This window comes from Sinocyclocheilus rhinocerous, unplaced genomic scaffold, assembly GCF_001515625.1.
Source record: "Sinocyclocheilus rhinocerous isolate Xijiao unplaced genomic scaffold, SAMN03320098_v1.1 scaffold1342, whole genome shotgun sequence".
NCBI classification, from domain to species: Eukaryota; Metazoa; Chordata; class Actinopteri; order Cypriniformes; family Cyprinidae; genus Sinocyclocheilus; species Sinocyclocheilus rhinocerous.
The window spans coordinates 808,153-826,103 of record NW_015640094.1 but is presented as its reverse complement, the minus strand read 5'-3'; the positions used below and the strand labels follow the sequence as shown (position 1 = coordinate 826,103).

Sequence of the window (17,951 nt, the reverse complement as noted above, 5' to 3'; positions counted from 1 at the left end):
CTCAAATACTCAAAAGTAGTAATGAAGATACAACGGGTAAAATAGCCGGCTGTCAAATAGTCTGATGTGGGTTTTAACATTTCCACATTTAATTAGCAGTTATTTAAGCAAAGATGTTGAGAAATACAGGGTATGGCTTTAAGTTCAATGAGTAACGTCTGACTTAATTACTAAATTGAAATGCCTGTTCTTACTGTGGTTAAAAACGTCTCATATTGTGGTAAAGATTCTGGTAATATCGCCCCCTCCAAGTAGTTTTATCAGAGAGCTGCTATAAAAATTCATGACTTAAAGGGTTAGTTCACCCAAAAATGAAAATCTGTCATTAATTACTCACCATCATGTCGTCCCAAACCTGTAAGATCTTCGTTCATCTTCGGAACACAAATAAAGATATTTTTGATGAAATCCGAGGGGTTTCTGAACCACACATAGGCAGCAACATCATTGCACCTTTCAAGGTCCAGAAAGGTATTAAAGGCATCGATAAAATAGTCAACGTGACTACAGCGGTTCAACCTTAATATTATGAAGCGACGAGAATACTATTTGTGTGCAAAAACAAAACAAAAATAACAACTTTATTTAACAGTTTGAACTGTTGACATACGCAGTTGACATAGTGAATGCAGTTCAGAGCTTCCGTGTACTTACATCCGAAAGCCGACTCATTATTGGCCGGCTCCTCCGTCAGCATCACACGCATGCGTCGGCCAATACTGAGCCCGAGTTCTGATGTAAACACTGAAGCTCTGCAATGAAAATAGCATAGCAGTATGACAGGGAACAGAAGAATTTGTTGAATGAAGTGGTTATTTTTGTTTTTGCGCACAAAAAGTATTATTGTCGCTTCATAACACTTAATGCTTAATGACATAAATACTTAATGACAGAAATTTCATAATTACTTACCTTGAAATGTTTCTATTAAATCGCAGAGGTTCCACTGTTGTAATCTTTCCTTTACAAAGGAATCCATTTATCTAAAACATAAGTATAAACGTGTTTAATACAACACATCTAATATAAATGCAAAATTGTTATAGCTTCATACGAAAAAATGACTATAATTACAGGCTATTCCATTATTCCTGTAATGGATTTAATACAACATGCATGGCTATATTAAAACAACTGTATGTATGCAAGTTTTTTACCTTAAAATAACACTTTCAAATAATTCTGATACACTGACTTCTAATAAGACGAATGGCTTCTGTTTTACGCTCCCCTCTTAAACGTCTGTTGTAGGAGTATGTAAGTTTGGGGCGCTGGTACGAATTTCCGCTGAAAGAGCGGATTGCCTTACGGCTGCGCTCTTTCGTCTGAGTTTTGAACTTTTATAACAGAAAATTCAGCGAATTCAAACGCTTCTCACTGAATCTGGTGTCTGTCGCATGACTGATGTGTGAGCTCAGCTCGCTCGAGCAGCTTCATTCACTGGTCCGATCCGATAAATGGTCCGTGCGGCTTTTCTAGCCTAATACTAATGATTTCGGCGACCTTTTACATTTCACCAGACATTTTTATTAACGTTAAGTAATACTTCTCTAAACAGTTTTGCTAGTCTTTCAGCTAATGTTTTAATTTATTAATGCTAGTGAGCAAACGGGAATATATTCATTTAAAATCGATCTGATTCTCTGGGGAAGAAAAAAAAACGGACTAAAGGGAATAAAAACTTCATTTTTTAAATAGTTTTAGGATTTAATTAACGTTTCAGTACACATTACTTAATGTTATAACAGTTATATACATCATAAAATTATATTAACAGTTACTTACCTTTCATAATCAGGCAGGCTGCCGCTGATGTCCGCTGAGTCGCTGACTGGACCGTTACAATTTGAACCGGAGTGAAGCGGGAACCATATTTAACCCAACAGTTGGGTTATAACTAAAAATAACCCAACGACGAAAAAAATGACCCAACAAATTTTAAGATAACCCAACACAGTGACCCAATATGTGAAACCCAATGGTTGGGTTAAAAAAACAACCCAACGTTTTTTACTGTGTATTTATGTGAACTAGAGTTGAAATTGGACTCATATTAATAGGGTGATGTGTAAACAGTTCAGTTTTCCAGTTTGCTGGGTTAAATATAACCCAGCGCTGGGTAAAAAAGGGACAAACCCAGCTATTGGGTTGTTTTGACCCAGCGGTAACCGCTGGGTCAAAACAACCCAATAGCTGGGTTTGTCCCTTTTTAACCCAGCGTTGGGTTATATTTAACCCAGCATTTTTTAGAGTGTACTGACTCATATGGCCAGTTTAAACTGGTACTTTCTTTGGAACGTGGTCGCTCGTTTCTTGTTTGTGCAAACTGGTAGCCTACAGACAGACAAAAGGACACCTTTCCTCAGCTCAGTGCTAAAGTTTTTCTATGTCTGAATTGTTTTTATCACTTCTTTTGTAATTTGTTTGTCTATGTTCCTCCTCCCGGGAGCAGTCATGAGACGTTTAGTTAGATTTCAACACAGTCTATTATGCAAGTTTTCTCAGTAGTCTTGTTTACTGTACTCTTTAACGTCTCAAATGTCACTTCAGTCTACAGTGATTGACTTCTATGAATTCAAGTGTTTTTCCTTTCTCCAATAATACCTAGACCTGTTTTTATATAGCCTATCATTTTTCTTTAAAGCGCTTCGATTTACCCCTGTAATCTTTGTGATTAATGATTAAATATTTATTCTTTATTATAAATAAATAAAAGCTGACCATTTTATTTTGGACGTCTTCTCACCTTAACCTATCAGTGATGACTAAACTGCTATAGCTCCTATAATATGTATATATAGCAAAATGTGGCCCTAAAAATTATTTGAATTATTAAGTCTTTATTTTATTTGTACTTATTTTAAATGATACATGATAGAATTTAACAAAAATCTAACCAAGTAACATTTATTTTGAAGAAAGTTAGCAAAACTATACATTTTTAAGTTAGACATTTCCCAATAAGTATTTTTTAGAATCAAAATGATAAAAAAAAAAAAAAAAATACTGTTGTGATAACATTCAAATAAGTGTCCAAAAGTGTTTAAATGCTATACTTGGCGTCATTGTATGTAATAAACATGTTTATATATTTGTAAAAAAAAAAAAAAAAAAAAAAAAAAAAATTTATATAGGCTATGCATCAGCTTCACTGATCCTTTTAAATTATATTTATTTCTATTATTTATAACTGCTCTAAAGCAAGGACACTACTCTCGTTTACCTTTTACATTCATTTAATTTCTTTTTCATTCACATGCATCTAACGTCACCTCATCATGGGATGTCAAATTCTTGAGCTCTGCATTAATAACACATACCTGCTTTAATAATTGGACCTATTACCTACTTACCATATTATTGCACATTGCACACTTCTAATATGCATCACTGCATTTTATAATTTTTTAAATAGTGAATTTGCCATACGTTTTGACAGCAATTTATTTATTTAGCTATTTTTGACCTTTACCTGTTTTATGCATTGCCACTGCTCCATGACACATTCCTGTACTCGGGTCCAACTGGGTGATGGGTAACGCTTGACCTCATAATTTCCGGCTGTATGATCTTTCTATGGGGCATGTTGTTGTGAAGCTATCGCATGATTTTCCATGTTGTAGTACAAACATCACGTAGATGCAAGCTTGTTGATCGCGGTCCTGAGAGTTGTGACGTGTACATGTTTCCTCTCTCCAATTGGTCACCATCGATATCGACGTAGTGCCGTGGGCGTGTCACTGTGCAAGAACACAAACTTTAAAGAGTTGACAACAACAGGGGTCTCAAGACAAAGACAACCCCAGACTGAATAAAGAACTGCACGCGAAGATATACTGAAAACTTCTACACTGAAAAGCTACGGCTTTGTTTTAAATCTCTGACAACATACAACGTTTTTGTTTTGAGCTCGGATATTTAGATCTTCCAAGATGAAGTTTGTAAGGTATATAATGAGGAATGCTGCTATGCTAAATGCACCAAAGCATATTGATTACTACGCGAAATTTTCTCCATCGCCGTTGTCAATGAAGCAGTTTCTGGATTTCGGTAAGTTAAAATTTTTTAATGCTAAATATTTTTGCATGCAATATTGTCATTCCAAGGATGATGGTGCAACACCGAGCATGTGTATTGCACAAACACATTCGATAATCTTTCTATGAAACGATTTGTATTGGCTTATTCGTGTAGAACTTACAGAACAAGAAATGCGAATGTTCGCTCAAACAGAACGTAGCCTACTTAACGCTCGCGTTTTCTGGATGGCGTAACCATAGTAACAGTATCCTCGGACTGCCATTATTTGCAACTTTAGCCTGTTATATTTACACAGCATTTATACACAAAAAGTGTAGTGTTTTATTTACAAAAAAAGTCTTTAAGGTTAGCTCATGGTGCTATAAGGACGCCAAAATATTAAGCCATTCAGTAAAATTCTGTTTGCTCGAGTCCTATGTTTGTTTTTCCTTAATATCTGAGTTTTAGTTCAACTGTATTGCAGCAAAGTGGGCATTCAGCTGAGATTTCAGACTGTCGCGTTGTCTTTTCAGGATCCACAAATGCGTGCGAGAAAACATCCTTCGCTTTCCTCAGACAAGAGCTCCCCGTCAGACTAAGCAGCAGTCTGAAGGAGATCAACCTTTTACCTGACCAACTGATAATGACTCAGTCCGTTCAGCTAGTTCACAGCTGGTAAGTTCATGCCCTGGGTTTGGGATTAAACGGGTTAAAATGCGTTTTAAACATAAAGTTAAGTGGTTTTCATTACCCATTTTACTCTTAGTAATTTAATAATGTAATAAATTTCATAATTTAAAAGTTTAGTGCAGAAGTATCGAATCGTTATCGATATCGACGATACTGCCTTGAAAAATATCGGTATCGTATCGAAAACAAAATAAGGGGTATCGCCCATCCCTAGTAGAAGCCACTACTACTGTACATTACACACTCAGCAGTTCAGAATCAAGCTTCATCCGGTTTCCATTAGGCTACAACTTGCATCTTAGGATCCAAGTTGTAGCCTAATCTTATAGGAATCATCACATTACTTCTTACCATAGCACTTCTTATCCTTATTAATTTTCTACGGTGGTTTATAGTGTGGGGTTCTGGACCATGTGAAATCAAGTTGTGGTGTAAAACATTTTCTTTAAAAACGTGCATGCAAATGCTTGCTTACGAGCCTATGGAATGTAGTTTGAAATACCGTTGCAGACCCTCACTTGTTTACTAGACTGCGGGAACGGTTATGGAACAGATACTGCGGTTCAGTTCAGAAAGTGAAATATGAGAATATGCGACGTAGCGGTGCCGCACTGACTTGTTTTCGAGAACTGACTTGGAACAGTACGTTCTAGTGTACTCGAGCAGAACAGCAAGGAGAGAAACTCAGGGAAATAAGCAGTTAACATTTAAAAAACAAAACAAATGAGGAAATCTATAGTTTATATTAATAGCTAATATATTTAAAATAATTACCTGAAATAATTATATAGTATAAAATATTTATATATAGGCTATATATCAATAAATATTTTAATTAGCTTTTTAATTATTAATTTTAACTTTACTAATTGTGTTATGTGCTTTTGTAACACTTTATACGTTTAAAATTTTAATCTAATGTTTATATTTTTATTTTTAACTTTATTTTAATACGGAAAACAATTTTTAATAGCTTTAATTTACTTTAGTTTATTTCAATTTCAGATTTAGTTTTAATCATTTTAGTACTTAAACGTATTTAAATTCCTTGCCTAGGCAACATTTAAATTTAAGTTTTTAAGTTTAAATATTTTTATTTATTTATTATATTTTTCATTTTATTTCAGATTTATTTAAACACGGAAAACAATTTTTAATAGTATTAGATCATTTAGTCAGTTTATTTTTATTATTTATTTATTTGTTATTTAATAATAAAACCATTATTGGCTGACTCTCATAAGTAGTCATAACTATGTATGAAATAAATCTCTTTTTTTTTTTTTTTTACATTTTAATGTTAGTATTTTTAGATTTGATCGTTTATAACATACACTGTTATATTTATGTATGCTACAAAATATTAAAATGCTAAAAATTCAGTACAAAACTACATATAATTAACCAATTATTTGTTTTTATAACCATTAAGAAAATTCTATCTATCTAATCCATCCATCTACATACAGTTATAGTTTATATATAGTTTTAGTAATTTTAGTACTTAAATGTATTTACGTTCTTTGCCAAGGAATAAAAAAAAAAATCTTAATTTTTAATAATTGCGTTTTTAAATTTTATATTTCAAAAACAAAAAATAGTTTTTTAACAACACTGATAAATGCTTAAAAATGGCAAATCTTTCCTGCAAGCGTGAAAACATAATTTAGGTTGAGGGTGTTATTGGAGATGGAAAAGTCTAATTGTAACTTTGCAGTGGCATTAATTTAAAAACAAAACAAAACAAAACATGAATTTATAGTAGTGTACAATCTTTCATTCCCTTTGTCTTCTCTCTTACTTTCTCAGGTTTATCCAAAGCCTGATGGATATCCTAGAATTCCAAGACATGAGTCCCGATGACCCTAAAGTTCTTGCTGAGTAGGTTCTTCAATCTACATACATCATCTATCAGAAGAAGTATTATTAAAAAGTACAAAACAGCAGGATTCATGGAGTTGTTTTGCTGTTTGTCTCCAAAGATTTGTAGACACTCTGGTGAGCATCAGGAACAGGCACAATGATGTGGTACCCACCATGGCCCAAGGTGTCATCGAGTATAGGGATGCGTTTGGGGCAGATCCTGTGACATGTCAGAACATTCAGTACTTCCTGGACCGCTTTTACATGAACCGCATCTCCATTCGCATGCTCATCAACCAGCACAGTAAGTCAATCTGGTCCTAAATCTAAATCTGTGCTAGTCCTAATACCTGGACTTGGCATCAGTAGTTGCTTTCTCTGCACTTACAGGTCATTAGATCTTGAATAATCCGGCCTGCTCTAGTTTGAGTTAATTATTCACTGGATATGAGAGAATGATTAGCTTGCAGTACACCTCTAACCCTCTGTTCCCTTTTATTTCCTGCTCTATCTTTAGCTCTGATCTTTGATGGCTCCACACATCCAGGACATCCCAGCAGCATCGGGTGCATTGACTCCTGCTGTGACGTCACAAATGTAATCAGAGGTGAGTGCTCTAGTGCACACTGTTATCAACTGGGGAAGCAAATATTACCTTAGTGACAAATGCAAATTCATTACTAACATCCTGTGTTCTGCTTCAGATGCATATGAGTGTGCTAAAATGCTCTGTGAGCAGTATTACCTCGGATCCCCCGAGCTGGAGCTTAGAGAGATAAACGGTGAGGAATCAAATGCATTCTCCAGATGGTTTTGGGCCGCTTTAAATCATTTAAATGTTGTCCACAAACCGCATTATATTTTATAATGTTTGTTCTCTGTTGCAGCAAAGAACAAGTCACAGCCAATCGAGATATCCTATGTTCCTTCTCATCTCTACCACATGGTTTTTGAGCTCTTCAAGGTAGGCATGGTGCTTTATTTCTGCATAAATCAGACGCATATGGAATGATAATCCGATTTAGATTATAAATAAGTTCTTCTTACATCTCTTCCACTCTAGAACGCAATGAGGGCTACTATTGAGAATCATGAAACAAGCAGCACCCTGCCACCGATCAAAGTCATGGTTGCTCTTGGTGGAGAGGACCTGTCAGTCGAGGTAAATGAAAGCTCAAATATGATCATTTTAGAGAACTTTGGCAGCGAGAATACAGTATCTTTAACCTGTAAAACCCTTAACTAGAATATGAGGTCACACCACAACCACCGCCTTGATTGAACCATTATTCTCAACCACCGGTTCCTTCCTCACACTGTAACATCGCCCTAGATTCACCGATAACTGATAATAATGTTATATAAACTGTCCTAAAGATTAATATTCTAACCACCCTTGATCGAGATAATTTGTTGCCATGAACGGAAACCAGCTCTGACTAGTATTAACGATACTGTTAACCTTTGCCCTGCTGCTGGCTAAAGCGTGCAACAAAGCAGACATTGAACTGCAATGCTACTGTATATCCATGCGGTAACAGTGTTTGCAAGATTATATTTATCTTCTTACACATACACAACAGTCAATCCCTCAGTCTTTAAGTTTTTCATATAATATTTATATTTTATTTTCAATAGTTTTAGTTAACAATAACAACACCGGTGAGTGCTTAAAAATTGCAAAACTTTCCTGTAAGTGTGAAGACATTATTTAGCTTGAGGGTGTTATTGGAAATGAAAAAGTGTAATTGTAACTCTGCAGTGGTAAAAAAAAAAAACATAATCTATAGTGAATGTACAACCTTTCATTCCCTTTGTCTTCTCTATCTTACTTTCTCAGGTTTGTCCAAAGCCTGATGGACATCCTAGAATTTCAAGACAAGAGTCCCAATGACCCCAAAGTTCTTGCCGGGTAGGTTCTGCAATCTACACACATCATCTGTCAGAATATTAAAGAAGTATTATTAAACGGTACAAAACAGCAGGATTCATGGAGTTGTTTTGCCCAAAGATTTCAAAGATTTGTAGACACTCTGGTGAGCATCAGGAACAGGCACAATGATGTGGTACCCACCGGTGTCATCGGTGTCATCGAGTATAGGGATGCGTTTGGGGCAGATCCTGTGACATGTCAGAACATTCAGTACTTCCTGGACCGCTTTTACATGAACCGCATCTCCATTCGCATGCTCATCAACCAGCACAGTAAGTCAATCTGGTCCTAAATCTAAATCTGTGCTAGTCCTAATACCTGGACTTGGCATCAGTAGTTGCTTTCTCTGCACTTACAGGTCATTAGATCTTGAATAATCCGGCCTGCTCTAGTTTGAGTTAATTATTCACTGGATATGAGAGAATGATTAGCTTGCAGTACACCGCTAACCCTCAGTTCCCTTTTATTTCCTGCTCTATCTTTAGCTCTGATCTTCGATGGCTCCACAAAGCCAGGACATCCCAGCAGCATCGGGTGCATTGACTCCTGCTGTGACGTCACAAATGTAATCAGAGGTGAGTGCTCTAGTGCACACTGTTATCAACTGGGGAAGCAAATATTACCTTAGTGACAAATGCAAATTCATTACTAACATCCTGTGTTCTGCTTCAGATGCATATGAGTGTGCTAAAATGCTCTGTGAGCAGTATTACCTCGGATCCCCTGAGCTGGAGCTTAGAGAGATAAACGGTGAGGAATCAAATGCATTCTCCAGATGGTTTTGGGCCGCTTTAAATCATTTAAATGTTGTCCACAAACCGCATTATATTTTATAATGTTTGTTCTCTGTTGCAGCAAAGAACAAGTCACAGCCAATCGAGATATCCTATGTTCCTTCTCATCTCTACCACATGGTTTTTGAGCTCTTCAAGGTAGGCATGGTGCTTTATTTCTGCATAAATCAGACGCATATGGAATGATAATCCGATTTAGATTATAAATAAGTTCTTCTTACATCTCTTCCACTCTAGAACGCAATGAGGGCTACTATTGAGAATCATGAAACAAGCAGCACCCTGCCACCGATCAAAGTCATGGTTGCTCTTGGTGGAGAGGACCTGTCAGTCGAGGTAAATGAAAGCTCAAATATGATCATTTTAGAGAACTTTGGCAGCGAGAATACAGTATCTTTAACCTGTAAAACCCTTAACTAGAATATGAGGTCACACCACAACCACCGCCTTGATTGAACCATTATTCTCAACCACCGGTTCCTTCCTCACACTGTAACATCGCCCTAGATTCACCGATAACTGATAATAATGTTATATAAACTGTCCTAAAGATTAATATTCTAACCACCCTTGATCGAGATAATTTGTTGCCATGAACGGAAACCAGCTCTGACTAGTATTAACGATACTGTTAACCTTTGCCCTGCTGCTGGCTAAAGCGTGCAACAAAGCAGACATTGAACTGCAATGCTACTGTATATCCATGCGGTAACAGTGTTTGCAAGATTATATTTATCTTCTTACACATACACAACAGTCAATCCCTCAGTCTTTGTCAATGTAACCCACACATATTTATCATCTGATGTAATGCAGCAGATCATTGTTCTCTAAACATTCACGTTTCATGTTCCAGATCTGTGACAGGGGCGGTGGCGTTCCTTTCAGGAAGATTGATAGACTTTTTAGCTACATGTATTCAACAGCGCCCAGACCTACTATTGGTGACCATCAGCGGACCCCAATGGTAAGAGCATAGGACACTACATAACAGCAGGTGCATATGTTTTTCATATAAAACGGAAAGTCAAACCTGCCTGTTGTTCCCTCAGGCTGGCTTTGGTTACGGCCTTCCCATCTCCCGCCTGTATGCACGATACTTCCAAGGTGATCTCCAGCTTTATCCAATGGAGGGCTATGGTACAGATGCTGTAATTCAGCTGAAGGTAAAGAGATCCTCAAAAGGGTTAGCTAGCTTGCATAAAAACGAATCCTTATGTTGTTCCAAACCTATATGAGATTTATGCTCAGTTATCATTACATGGGCAGCATCATCAACATTATGCTAAACGTCTCCTTTTTTGTTCCTCAAAAGAAAGAAAGTCATATGGGCTTGGAACAATGAGTAAACCACGACTTTGCACTTTTAGGCGAAATTTTTAACAAACAACAAGTTGGCAAATCATAATGAGAGTTTTGCTTACACTAACCTTATCTGTTGAGTTTGTTGGCATCCTGTCAACTTTGGACATTACGTCTGTCAGTCTTCAAATCATTAATCCACAGTCTTCTTCCCGCAGGCCCTGTCTACAGATTCAGTAGAGAAGCTTCCCGTGTTCAATCAAACCGCCTTGCGCCATTACAAATTCAACCAGGAAGCTGATGACTGGTGCGTCCCGAGCAAAGAGCCGCTGAATTTAGCTGCGTACAAGGCTGCAAAGTGAAACACCGGAGCTGGTTGCCTTAAAGTCATGACAAAGGCCTTCAAGAGATTGCCAAGATTGGCTGCCATTGTGAATGCTCGCATTCGGGGACCAGTGACAGCATTTCCCAATGCTCTTTGAGTACTGTTGTCTGGGAACACTTAAACTGCATGTGACCAGAATTTAAGATACCAAACAGTAGATTCCTTGGTAAAAAACAAGTTCTTACTGTGGTGCTGCTGAAGATGGTGTTTTTCAGCAAAAGCTCAGGGATGAAGAGTCCTGTGTGGGTGATTAGATGCACGTGAACCTGATTGAAGCGGAGTTAAGTCTAAAAACAGGTGGAGAGAAGTGTATGTATTGCAAAGAAATAAATACTGAAGGCAGAAGAAATGCAGCTGGGATGAGAAGTGAGACAGAGGTCAGAAAGAGTGTATGAATTGTGAGTGTCAAAATAAGGAAGATGTGGCCAAAGATGTATTTTTCCTCTCTAAAGAGGCTGGACATACTTGATGTGTGATCAACACTTACAATTTAAGAAAAAACATTTATGTAAGCATTTATTCATAGCACTGTACGGTTGTTTCATTGCATAATGAATGACCACAAGATGTGTATACTCAAAGTTGTGTTCACAATATTTATCACTGTTAAAAGGACCCTTGTTGTTTGAGTTTTTAATATGAATGAAATAAATCTAATATTTTCTCATCAATACCGATAACCTGTATTATTGTAAACAGAGTATTCCAGTGAAATACCATAAATCACGCACATGTAATTGTGTAATTGAGAACATGATGTACCTGTGAATGTGAACCCGGTAAGAAAACCATATAAAACAAGCTGATGCATCAGGGCAACATAGTGTTTCCCAGCCCTGTGCTTGGAGGAAATGACCATACCATACACATTCTCAAACTCTTGTTAGCTGAGAAATGGATGGGTCAGAAAAGCACTAGTCCAAAATAAGCACTGTTTATGGAACAAAGTGGGGAAACGCTGTTTGCTATAGTCAGCATTCCCTTGTTTTAATGCCAGCACAACTTCCGGTGTCCCTTTCAGTTATTTTTGCTGTACAAAAACAGTTCGTTATGTTGCAAACTAATGTTTGAAATCATTTAAATTGATTACCATCATAATAAACACTTCTTGGTAGCACAAACAGTTTTACAGTATACTTCACTGTTCTTGTAGACAGCCATTTACGTAACTATAGCGGCTAATGCACCGGAAGTCCCGCACATTCACAGGAAATTAGACTTTGACTGCAGAAAACAAATCTGCCAATTTTTGGCATTAATCTTAATCTCCATCTAATAGGCTACTATTATTAATACTGTGAAGAACCGACAGACATTTAAAGCTATAGCGCTGCTTGTTCTGGTGCAATGGGCATAATTAATCTTATAGGAAAATTTAAAAATCATGGCGTTAAAGTGACTTTAACAACGCCATTTCTGTTCCACAAGCCTGATCAGAGTTGATAATGGTGTTTTGCCAACAGGTCTTAATGCTCAAAACACGATGCAGCCTACGTGCTGTTCTCCTTCAGTCTACATGACCGGTTTATGGACTGTGATTAAGATTAAGCTGATGTACGTAAAATATAGTAGGCTACTTTGATTAGGCAGCTGGCTGCACTATGAGTAACTGTGGCAATCAGTCACGGCACTGTCATAAAAAACACTCGGCTGGGACGTGAAAGGACACGATCCAGAATGCATCCATGCGTGCACCTTACACGCTTAAATCCAGCCTACAGATCTTCACAGGGCAAGGACCTGTTTTGTATGCCAAACAGATAGATGAAGAAGATGAACAGATTGTCTGTATTGCATTCCAAAAACTTTGACTTTAGAGTTTGGCTGGTCACATTTCTGAACTAGTGTGGTTTAAATGGTCTAAATTAATTAATCTGGTTTGGATATGGTCTTAAAATGAACCTTAACTAAAGTGATGCACATTGCCTAGAAAAACAACAACAAAGGCACGGCTTTTAGGGATTAATGTGATTATTTTTAACATTTATAACATGATAGAGATAAGTTGGTCAATATTAACGCAGGAACACCTACAAATTAAATGTGACGAGAAAAAGAAAATATTGGGTATGGACTGATCCATTCATAACGCATCATATGGTTACTGTCAAAACCTTGACTCAATGCTGCGCCCTACTGAGTGCAAGTGGAACTGCCAGCCAAAGTTATAAGAAAACAGGAAATTTTATAAAATGACTGTTATATTTTTATTGTTAGGTAATATAACCCCCCCAGCATATTATAAAACAATTAAAAAATATTTAGTTTAGGAAAAGACAGACAATATTTTTTACATAAAGTGTTTTTTTATGATAAAATCAGCCTCAATTAGTTTTTTCTATAAAATTCAAGCAGTTAATGAATTCACTAAATCATCCAGTGTTAAAAAAGCACAGCTATATGTAGATTAATGCACATAGGGTGTCAGAATAAACAGTTAAAATAAACAGTTAATTGCTTTTTTGACCCATGACTGCAGTTAGTCATTTTAACATTTTAAACACTGACTGAAAACCCTGAGACAAGACATTCTAAATGCAATGGAAATTGCATTACAGCTTGTATTAGTAACAATCAATGAATGTCTGTTGTTGATGATGGTGGTAGATCAAGAGGACACCAGTTTCTCACAGATCCAGGGCAAGGACATGTAGCAGGGCGCGTCATACCAGCTCTTTATAGCCACACGGCTTAACACATCTGTTTTTATCATGTAGCCACAATCTTCATTAATATGGTTGTTGGGCTCGCCATCTTCCCAGAAACTATGGAGGAAAAAGAAGGGTGTTTCTGGGGGTTCAATAGTCCCAGTAAGACAGCCTGGTTTCCTTAGGATATATAGGCTTTTAACCAGTGGAAGTAAGCATCATTTTTAAAATAACAATGGCAAAATAAAGTGAGGCTAAAATATGTTTAATATACTAAGGTTAATGGCATTTCTCTTATTTCATGATATTGTTTTTCTTAAGTTTTTAAAAGGGACATTGCATTTGAGATGTTTTTTTATTCACTGTATAAGTCCACTTAATGTTAGTTAATGTTTCATGCACTCAAAACAGTTGTAATTTTATTTTTATATAACCATTTCCTACCCTCATTAATTTTTATAATACATTAATCAGGCTGTGATAAGACGTAAAAGAAAAATAATGTTGCAGAAAAAGGCTTACCAAAACAAAGTTACTGGGTTAATCTTTTTCACGTTTCCTTGGTTGGTAGATGCACCGGGGACCTGATTATAGCACTTAAAACCTGGAAAAGCCCGATTTTCATGATATGTCGTCACCTTTAATATTTTCCCTATCATAATTATATATGTAAAGGGTAAAATATAAATTTCTTATTCCCAAGTAGTCACTAACATATGAATTTCAAATGACCATTAAACACTGAAAATATATAAATGATTTTGAGGATATAAGAAAAATATTTTACGCAAGATCCCTTTTTTTTCTTCTTTTTAAAGAGGAAGAACAGAGAGGAAGGATGAGATGATTCAGTGTATCACCACAAGACCTCTATCCAAAAGAGAAATGAAAAAATATGATTCAGTAGTTTTAACTCCATGTGAGATGTGTCATAACACTGAAGTGTTTACAAGACTCCATATGGATCTGACTTCCAGCACTAGAGTTTTATCTTGTAAAGATTTCAATTTGATATTCTTACCCTCCAACTAGTTTAGTTCCGTCCACCCAGTACCAGTCTTCTTCTACTTTTTCATCACTTATGCCAAACCAGTAAGCGTTCCAGTATCCACGGGGCAGCAGGTTCCATATGAACGTCTTCATCAAGTCAAAAGATCAAATATCATTAAAATCAGTCAAAAAAAAAAACTTTCAGAATCCTTTGTAATGGCTCACGTTTCAACTAAGATCCCTTCCTCTTTTTTATATTCTTGGCCAATAGTTGCTGTTCTTTTTACACAAATATTGATGTCTAAAGTCAGTGTTACTTGAGGCCATTAGATATGCAGCAAATATATCTGCACACACACACACACACACACTATGACATAAATGCAAATGAAAGGGCAGTCCTTACCTGTTCCTCAGCTGTGAGGATGATGGCCAGATGTCCTCCTTGCCGCTTGCAGTACGCCTGACTGTCCGACCAACTCCTTCGGTATTCTGAGACGTAGTAACAGCTGCCGTTAAAGTGCTTCCAGTCTTCAGGACAGGGACTCTTTGTTGGTACTTGAGTGGTTTGTGCTGCAGGGGTTGCCTCTAAAAAGACCCAACATTTTAACGCTATGAAATGCAACAGATATTGTTTGTTGATCGCACAAATGCATGCACTTGCACCTCACTAACCAAGCTCAGCGATTCTGTTTTTCAACTGCAGCCGTTCTTTCTCCAGTTCACTCTTTTCTTTCTTCACAGCCTGCAGCTCTTCAGTCAGAGCAGATACGTTAGCGCTGCCCTTCTGCATGTGTGATTCAGCAGCGCTGGACGGGGAATCCTGATCAGATGAACGTGCCTTACCTAAAACACAAGAAAAAAAACGAAAGCAGAAGTGTGTTAACGATAGGGTATAAAAAGAAATGGGATTTCAAGAGATACAAATAGAAAGATTACGATTATAACTTAAGCTTAAAACGGATGTTAAAACTAATTTTCTAAGAATTTGACATATTCACTAAAAAGAAAATTGGTGTAGAAATAATTTTCACTTAGAAAATGCTGGTAAATTTCACAATTAATTAGAAAGAAACTGAAAGTAATGCATCAAATTTAACCTTAAAGACTTAATAGTATTTTATAGTAAAAGTTTTTCTATGTTTACTGTAATAATTTACTGTTTTTTTTTAAAACAAGAAATGTAGGTTTTTAGCAACTGTGTCATTTTTTACATTTTTGAACGAACATTTCCATAATGCATCAAGTTCAGATGAAATAGCTGATGAAAGAGAATTTGTTTAATATATAAGCAAAATGGGCATCGTTACTGAATCAAATTGAATCCAAATTGGAATTCTTGTGAATCAGAATTGATTCAAATCCAATTAAATCTGGAAATGTGTTTTAATGTCCAGACCTGTTAATAAACACACTCACACTAAAGTCATGTAAGTGAGAAATGAGAAGTACCGCTGTGAACACTTGTGACCACCAGGATCATGAGTAAGATGAGGCAGAAGGCAGTCAGGCATGCTGTTGCCACCTTGAAGGGATCTTGGCAAAATTGCTTTCTGCTTTTATCTGGGTTCTGAAATACTAGAAAGAAACGAATAAAACAACTGGATTTACGATATAACAACTGCACAAAAACTTGCAAGTCTAAATGCACAATTTTACAGTACACAATGGTATTGTGTACACATTTTTTGACAAGATATATACAAGAAATGTAAACTTTAGAATGCTTTCTGAAATACATGTTGTCCATTTCAGTGAATCATTTACAGTTTTTTTTTTTTTGCCAGGCTAACTCAAACCCTGAGTATTGATCAGTATGCTATCCAATAATGGTGGATGGTTGTCAAGCTGGAGTTTCTAGCATAAAACCTCTTAAACATTTACACAACTGCAGCATCTGAGATTAAACATTTGTCTAAAAATGGAACGAACATTCATATTCAGCAATGTAATTATTTAAGAATCAACCATTAAAAAACACACGGTCAGATAGTGAATATCAGAGAGCACGCTTTTCATTTAATGTCTGTGATCTAACTCATTTAACTTTTTCAAAGCATTTGCCAACACGTCCATGTATATATGTATATGTATACATATATGAAGAATTCATTTTCAAAAACAGATAACTCCGTTTTTAACAACTTTCAAAAATCATGTTTTTTCATTGTGCATTCCAATTCCAATCTGGTAATTTGATTAGGTAAAAAAAGAACTAACAAATATAGCTAACTAACACAATAAAACACAATATAAACATGATAACGTAACAGTTACCGGTTTTTTGCAAATAAACTCTTCATATATATATATATATATATATATATATATATATACTGCATACCCATTATTATTTACTGCCTTACAAGGATCGAAGATACACTGAAAACAATTATACTACATTTTTTAAGGTAAGTGGTTGCAAGCAATTTATTTTAGCTACATTTAAAATAAAATTTGAAAGTTAGGCAACTAAATTTGTTTATTTAAATGTAGCTAAAATAAATTGATTGCAACCACTTACCTTAAAAAAAATGTAGTAAATTCAATGAATCATTTTTTTCAGTCTACATTACACACAATGTATCTGTAAACATTAAGACAGCAAATGCTGTGATTGTCATACCTGAATATCGCACCTCTGGACTGCTGCATTCATCGTCAGGTCCGTCGATGAGATTGGTGTGCATTCTCTCTCTGTTTGCAGACATTGCTCACGTTTGCACACTTTCACAAAAATATGAAACGCACTGGAGTCTGTCTGTCCGCTGCAGTGCTTGCTCAACAGCAGGGGCGGTTTAAAACGAGATTGTGCTCGTGTGCTGAACGATGTGGATTGGTTAACATGAATTGGTTTGCTTAGTCAGAGAACGTCACGAGCAATTCCTCAAAAGTGCATTGAGTTTTTCTGTAGGCTAAACCAGCTGCTTATGACTCACCCTGACAGTGCTCATTGCACAATTTCATTTGTTTTAATAACTGATTACCCACTTGTTGCTTCTGTCCTTTAAAGGTGCTGTATGTAGGATTGACAACTAGTGGTTGAACTAGGTATTGCAGTCCAAATTCTAAATATTGGAGGTTTTTTTTCACCTGGCCCCTCCTCCTCAGACTTGAGACAAGCAGGTTGCCAGATTGACGACACCAACAGGAACGAGTGCACATGATGATGAATGAAATGAAACATGCTGTGTTTTCCGCCAACTGGCAACCCTGGGTGCCAAAATACAATTGGGTAAACTGGCAGTGGGCCACAGACCAAAACAAAGACAGACATTTCGTCCCGGAATGCACATTTTCAAAGGAGAATAACTGACTGTAGCATT

At 36.4% G+C, this 17,951-nt stretch overlaps 3 protein-coding genes across 3 annotated transcripts in view; 1 reads left to right on the top strand and 2 right to left on the bottom strand.

The window, feature by feature from the left end:
* Positions 1-3,558, bottom strand: part of LOC107752526 (polymeric immunoglobulin receptor) — a 15,134-nt gene extending 11,576 nt beyond the window's left edge. The window contains exon 1 of the mRNA XM_016568526.1: positions 3,473-3,558. Coding sequence (XP_016424012.1) covers positions 3,473-3,506 — 34 coding nt within the window. The 5' untranslated portion in view covers positions 3,507-3,558. The remainder of the gene's footprint in view (positions 1-3,472) is intronic.
* A 200-nt stretch (positions 3,559-3,758) lies between these two features.
* Positions 3,759-11,164, top strand: LOC107752527 (pyruvate dehydrogenase (acetyl-transferring) kinase isozyme 2, mitochondrial-like). Its single transcript, XM_016568527.1, has 11 exons — positions 3,759-4,050; positions 4,554-4,695; positions 6,520-6,591; positions 6,693-6,877; positions 7,091-7,180; positions 7,278-7,355; positions 7,461-7,537; positions 7,637-7,735; positions 10,157-10,267; positions 10,353-10,466; positions 10,821-11,164. Exons 1-11 carry the CDS (start codon positions 3,933-3,935, stop codon positions 10,962-10,964), a joined length of 1,230 nt encoding a protein of 409 aa, XP_016424013.1. The 5' UTR covers positions 3,759-3,932; the 3' UTR covers positions 10,965-11,164.
* Positions 11,165-13,273: 2,109 nt separating this feature from the next.
* LOC107752529 (C-type lectin domain family 4 member E) lies at positions 13,274-17,600 on the bottom strand. Its single transcript, XM_016568530.1, has 6 exons — positions 17,252-17,600; positions 16,078-16,203; positions 15,301-15,471; positions 15,032-15,213; positions 14,657-14,772; positions 13,274-13,752 (listed from the first exon to the last, which is right to left on the bottom strand). Exons 1-6 carry the CDS (start codon positions 17,334-17,336, stop codon positions 13,596-13,598), a joined length of 837 nt encoding a protein of 278 aa, XP_016424016.1. The 5' UTR covers positions 17,337-17,600; the 3' UTR covers positions 13,274-13,595.
* Between the last annotated feature and the right edge of the window lie 351 nt (positions 17,601-17,951).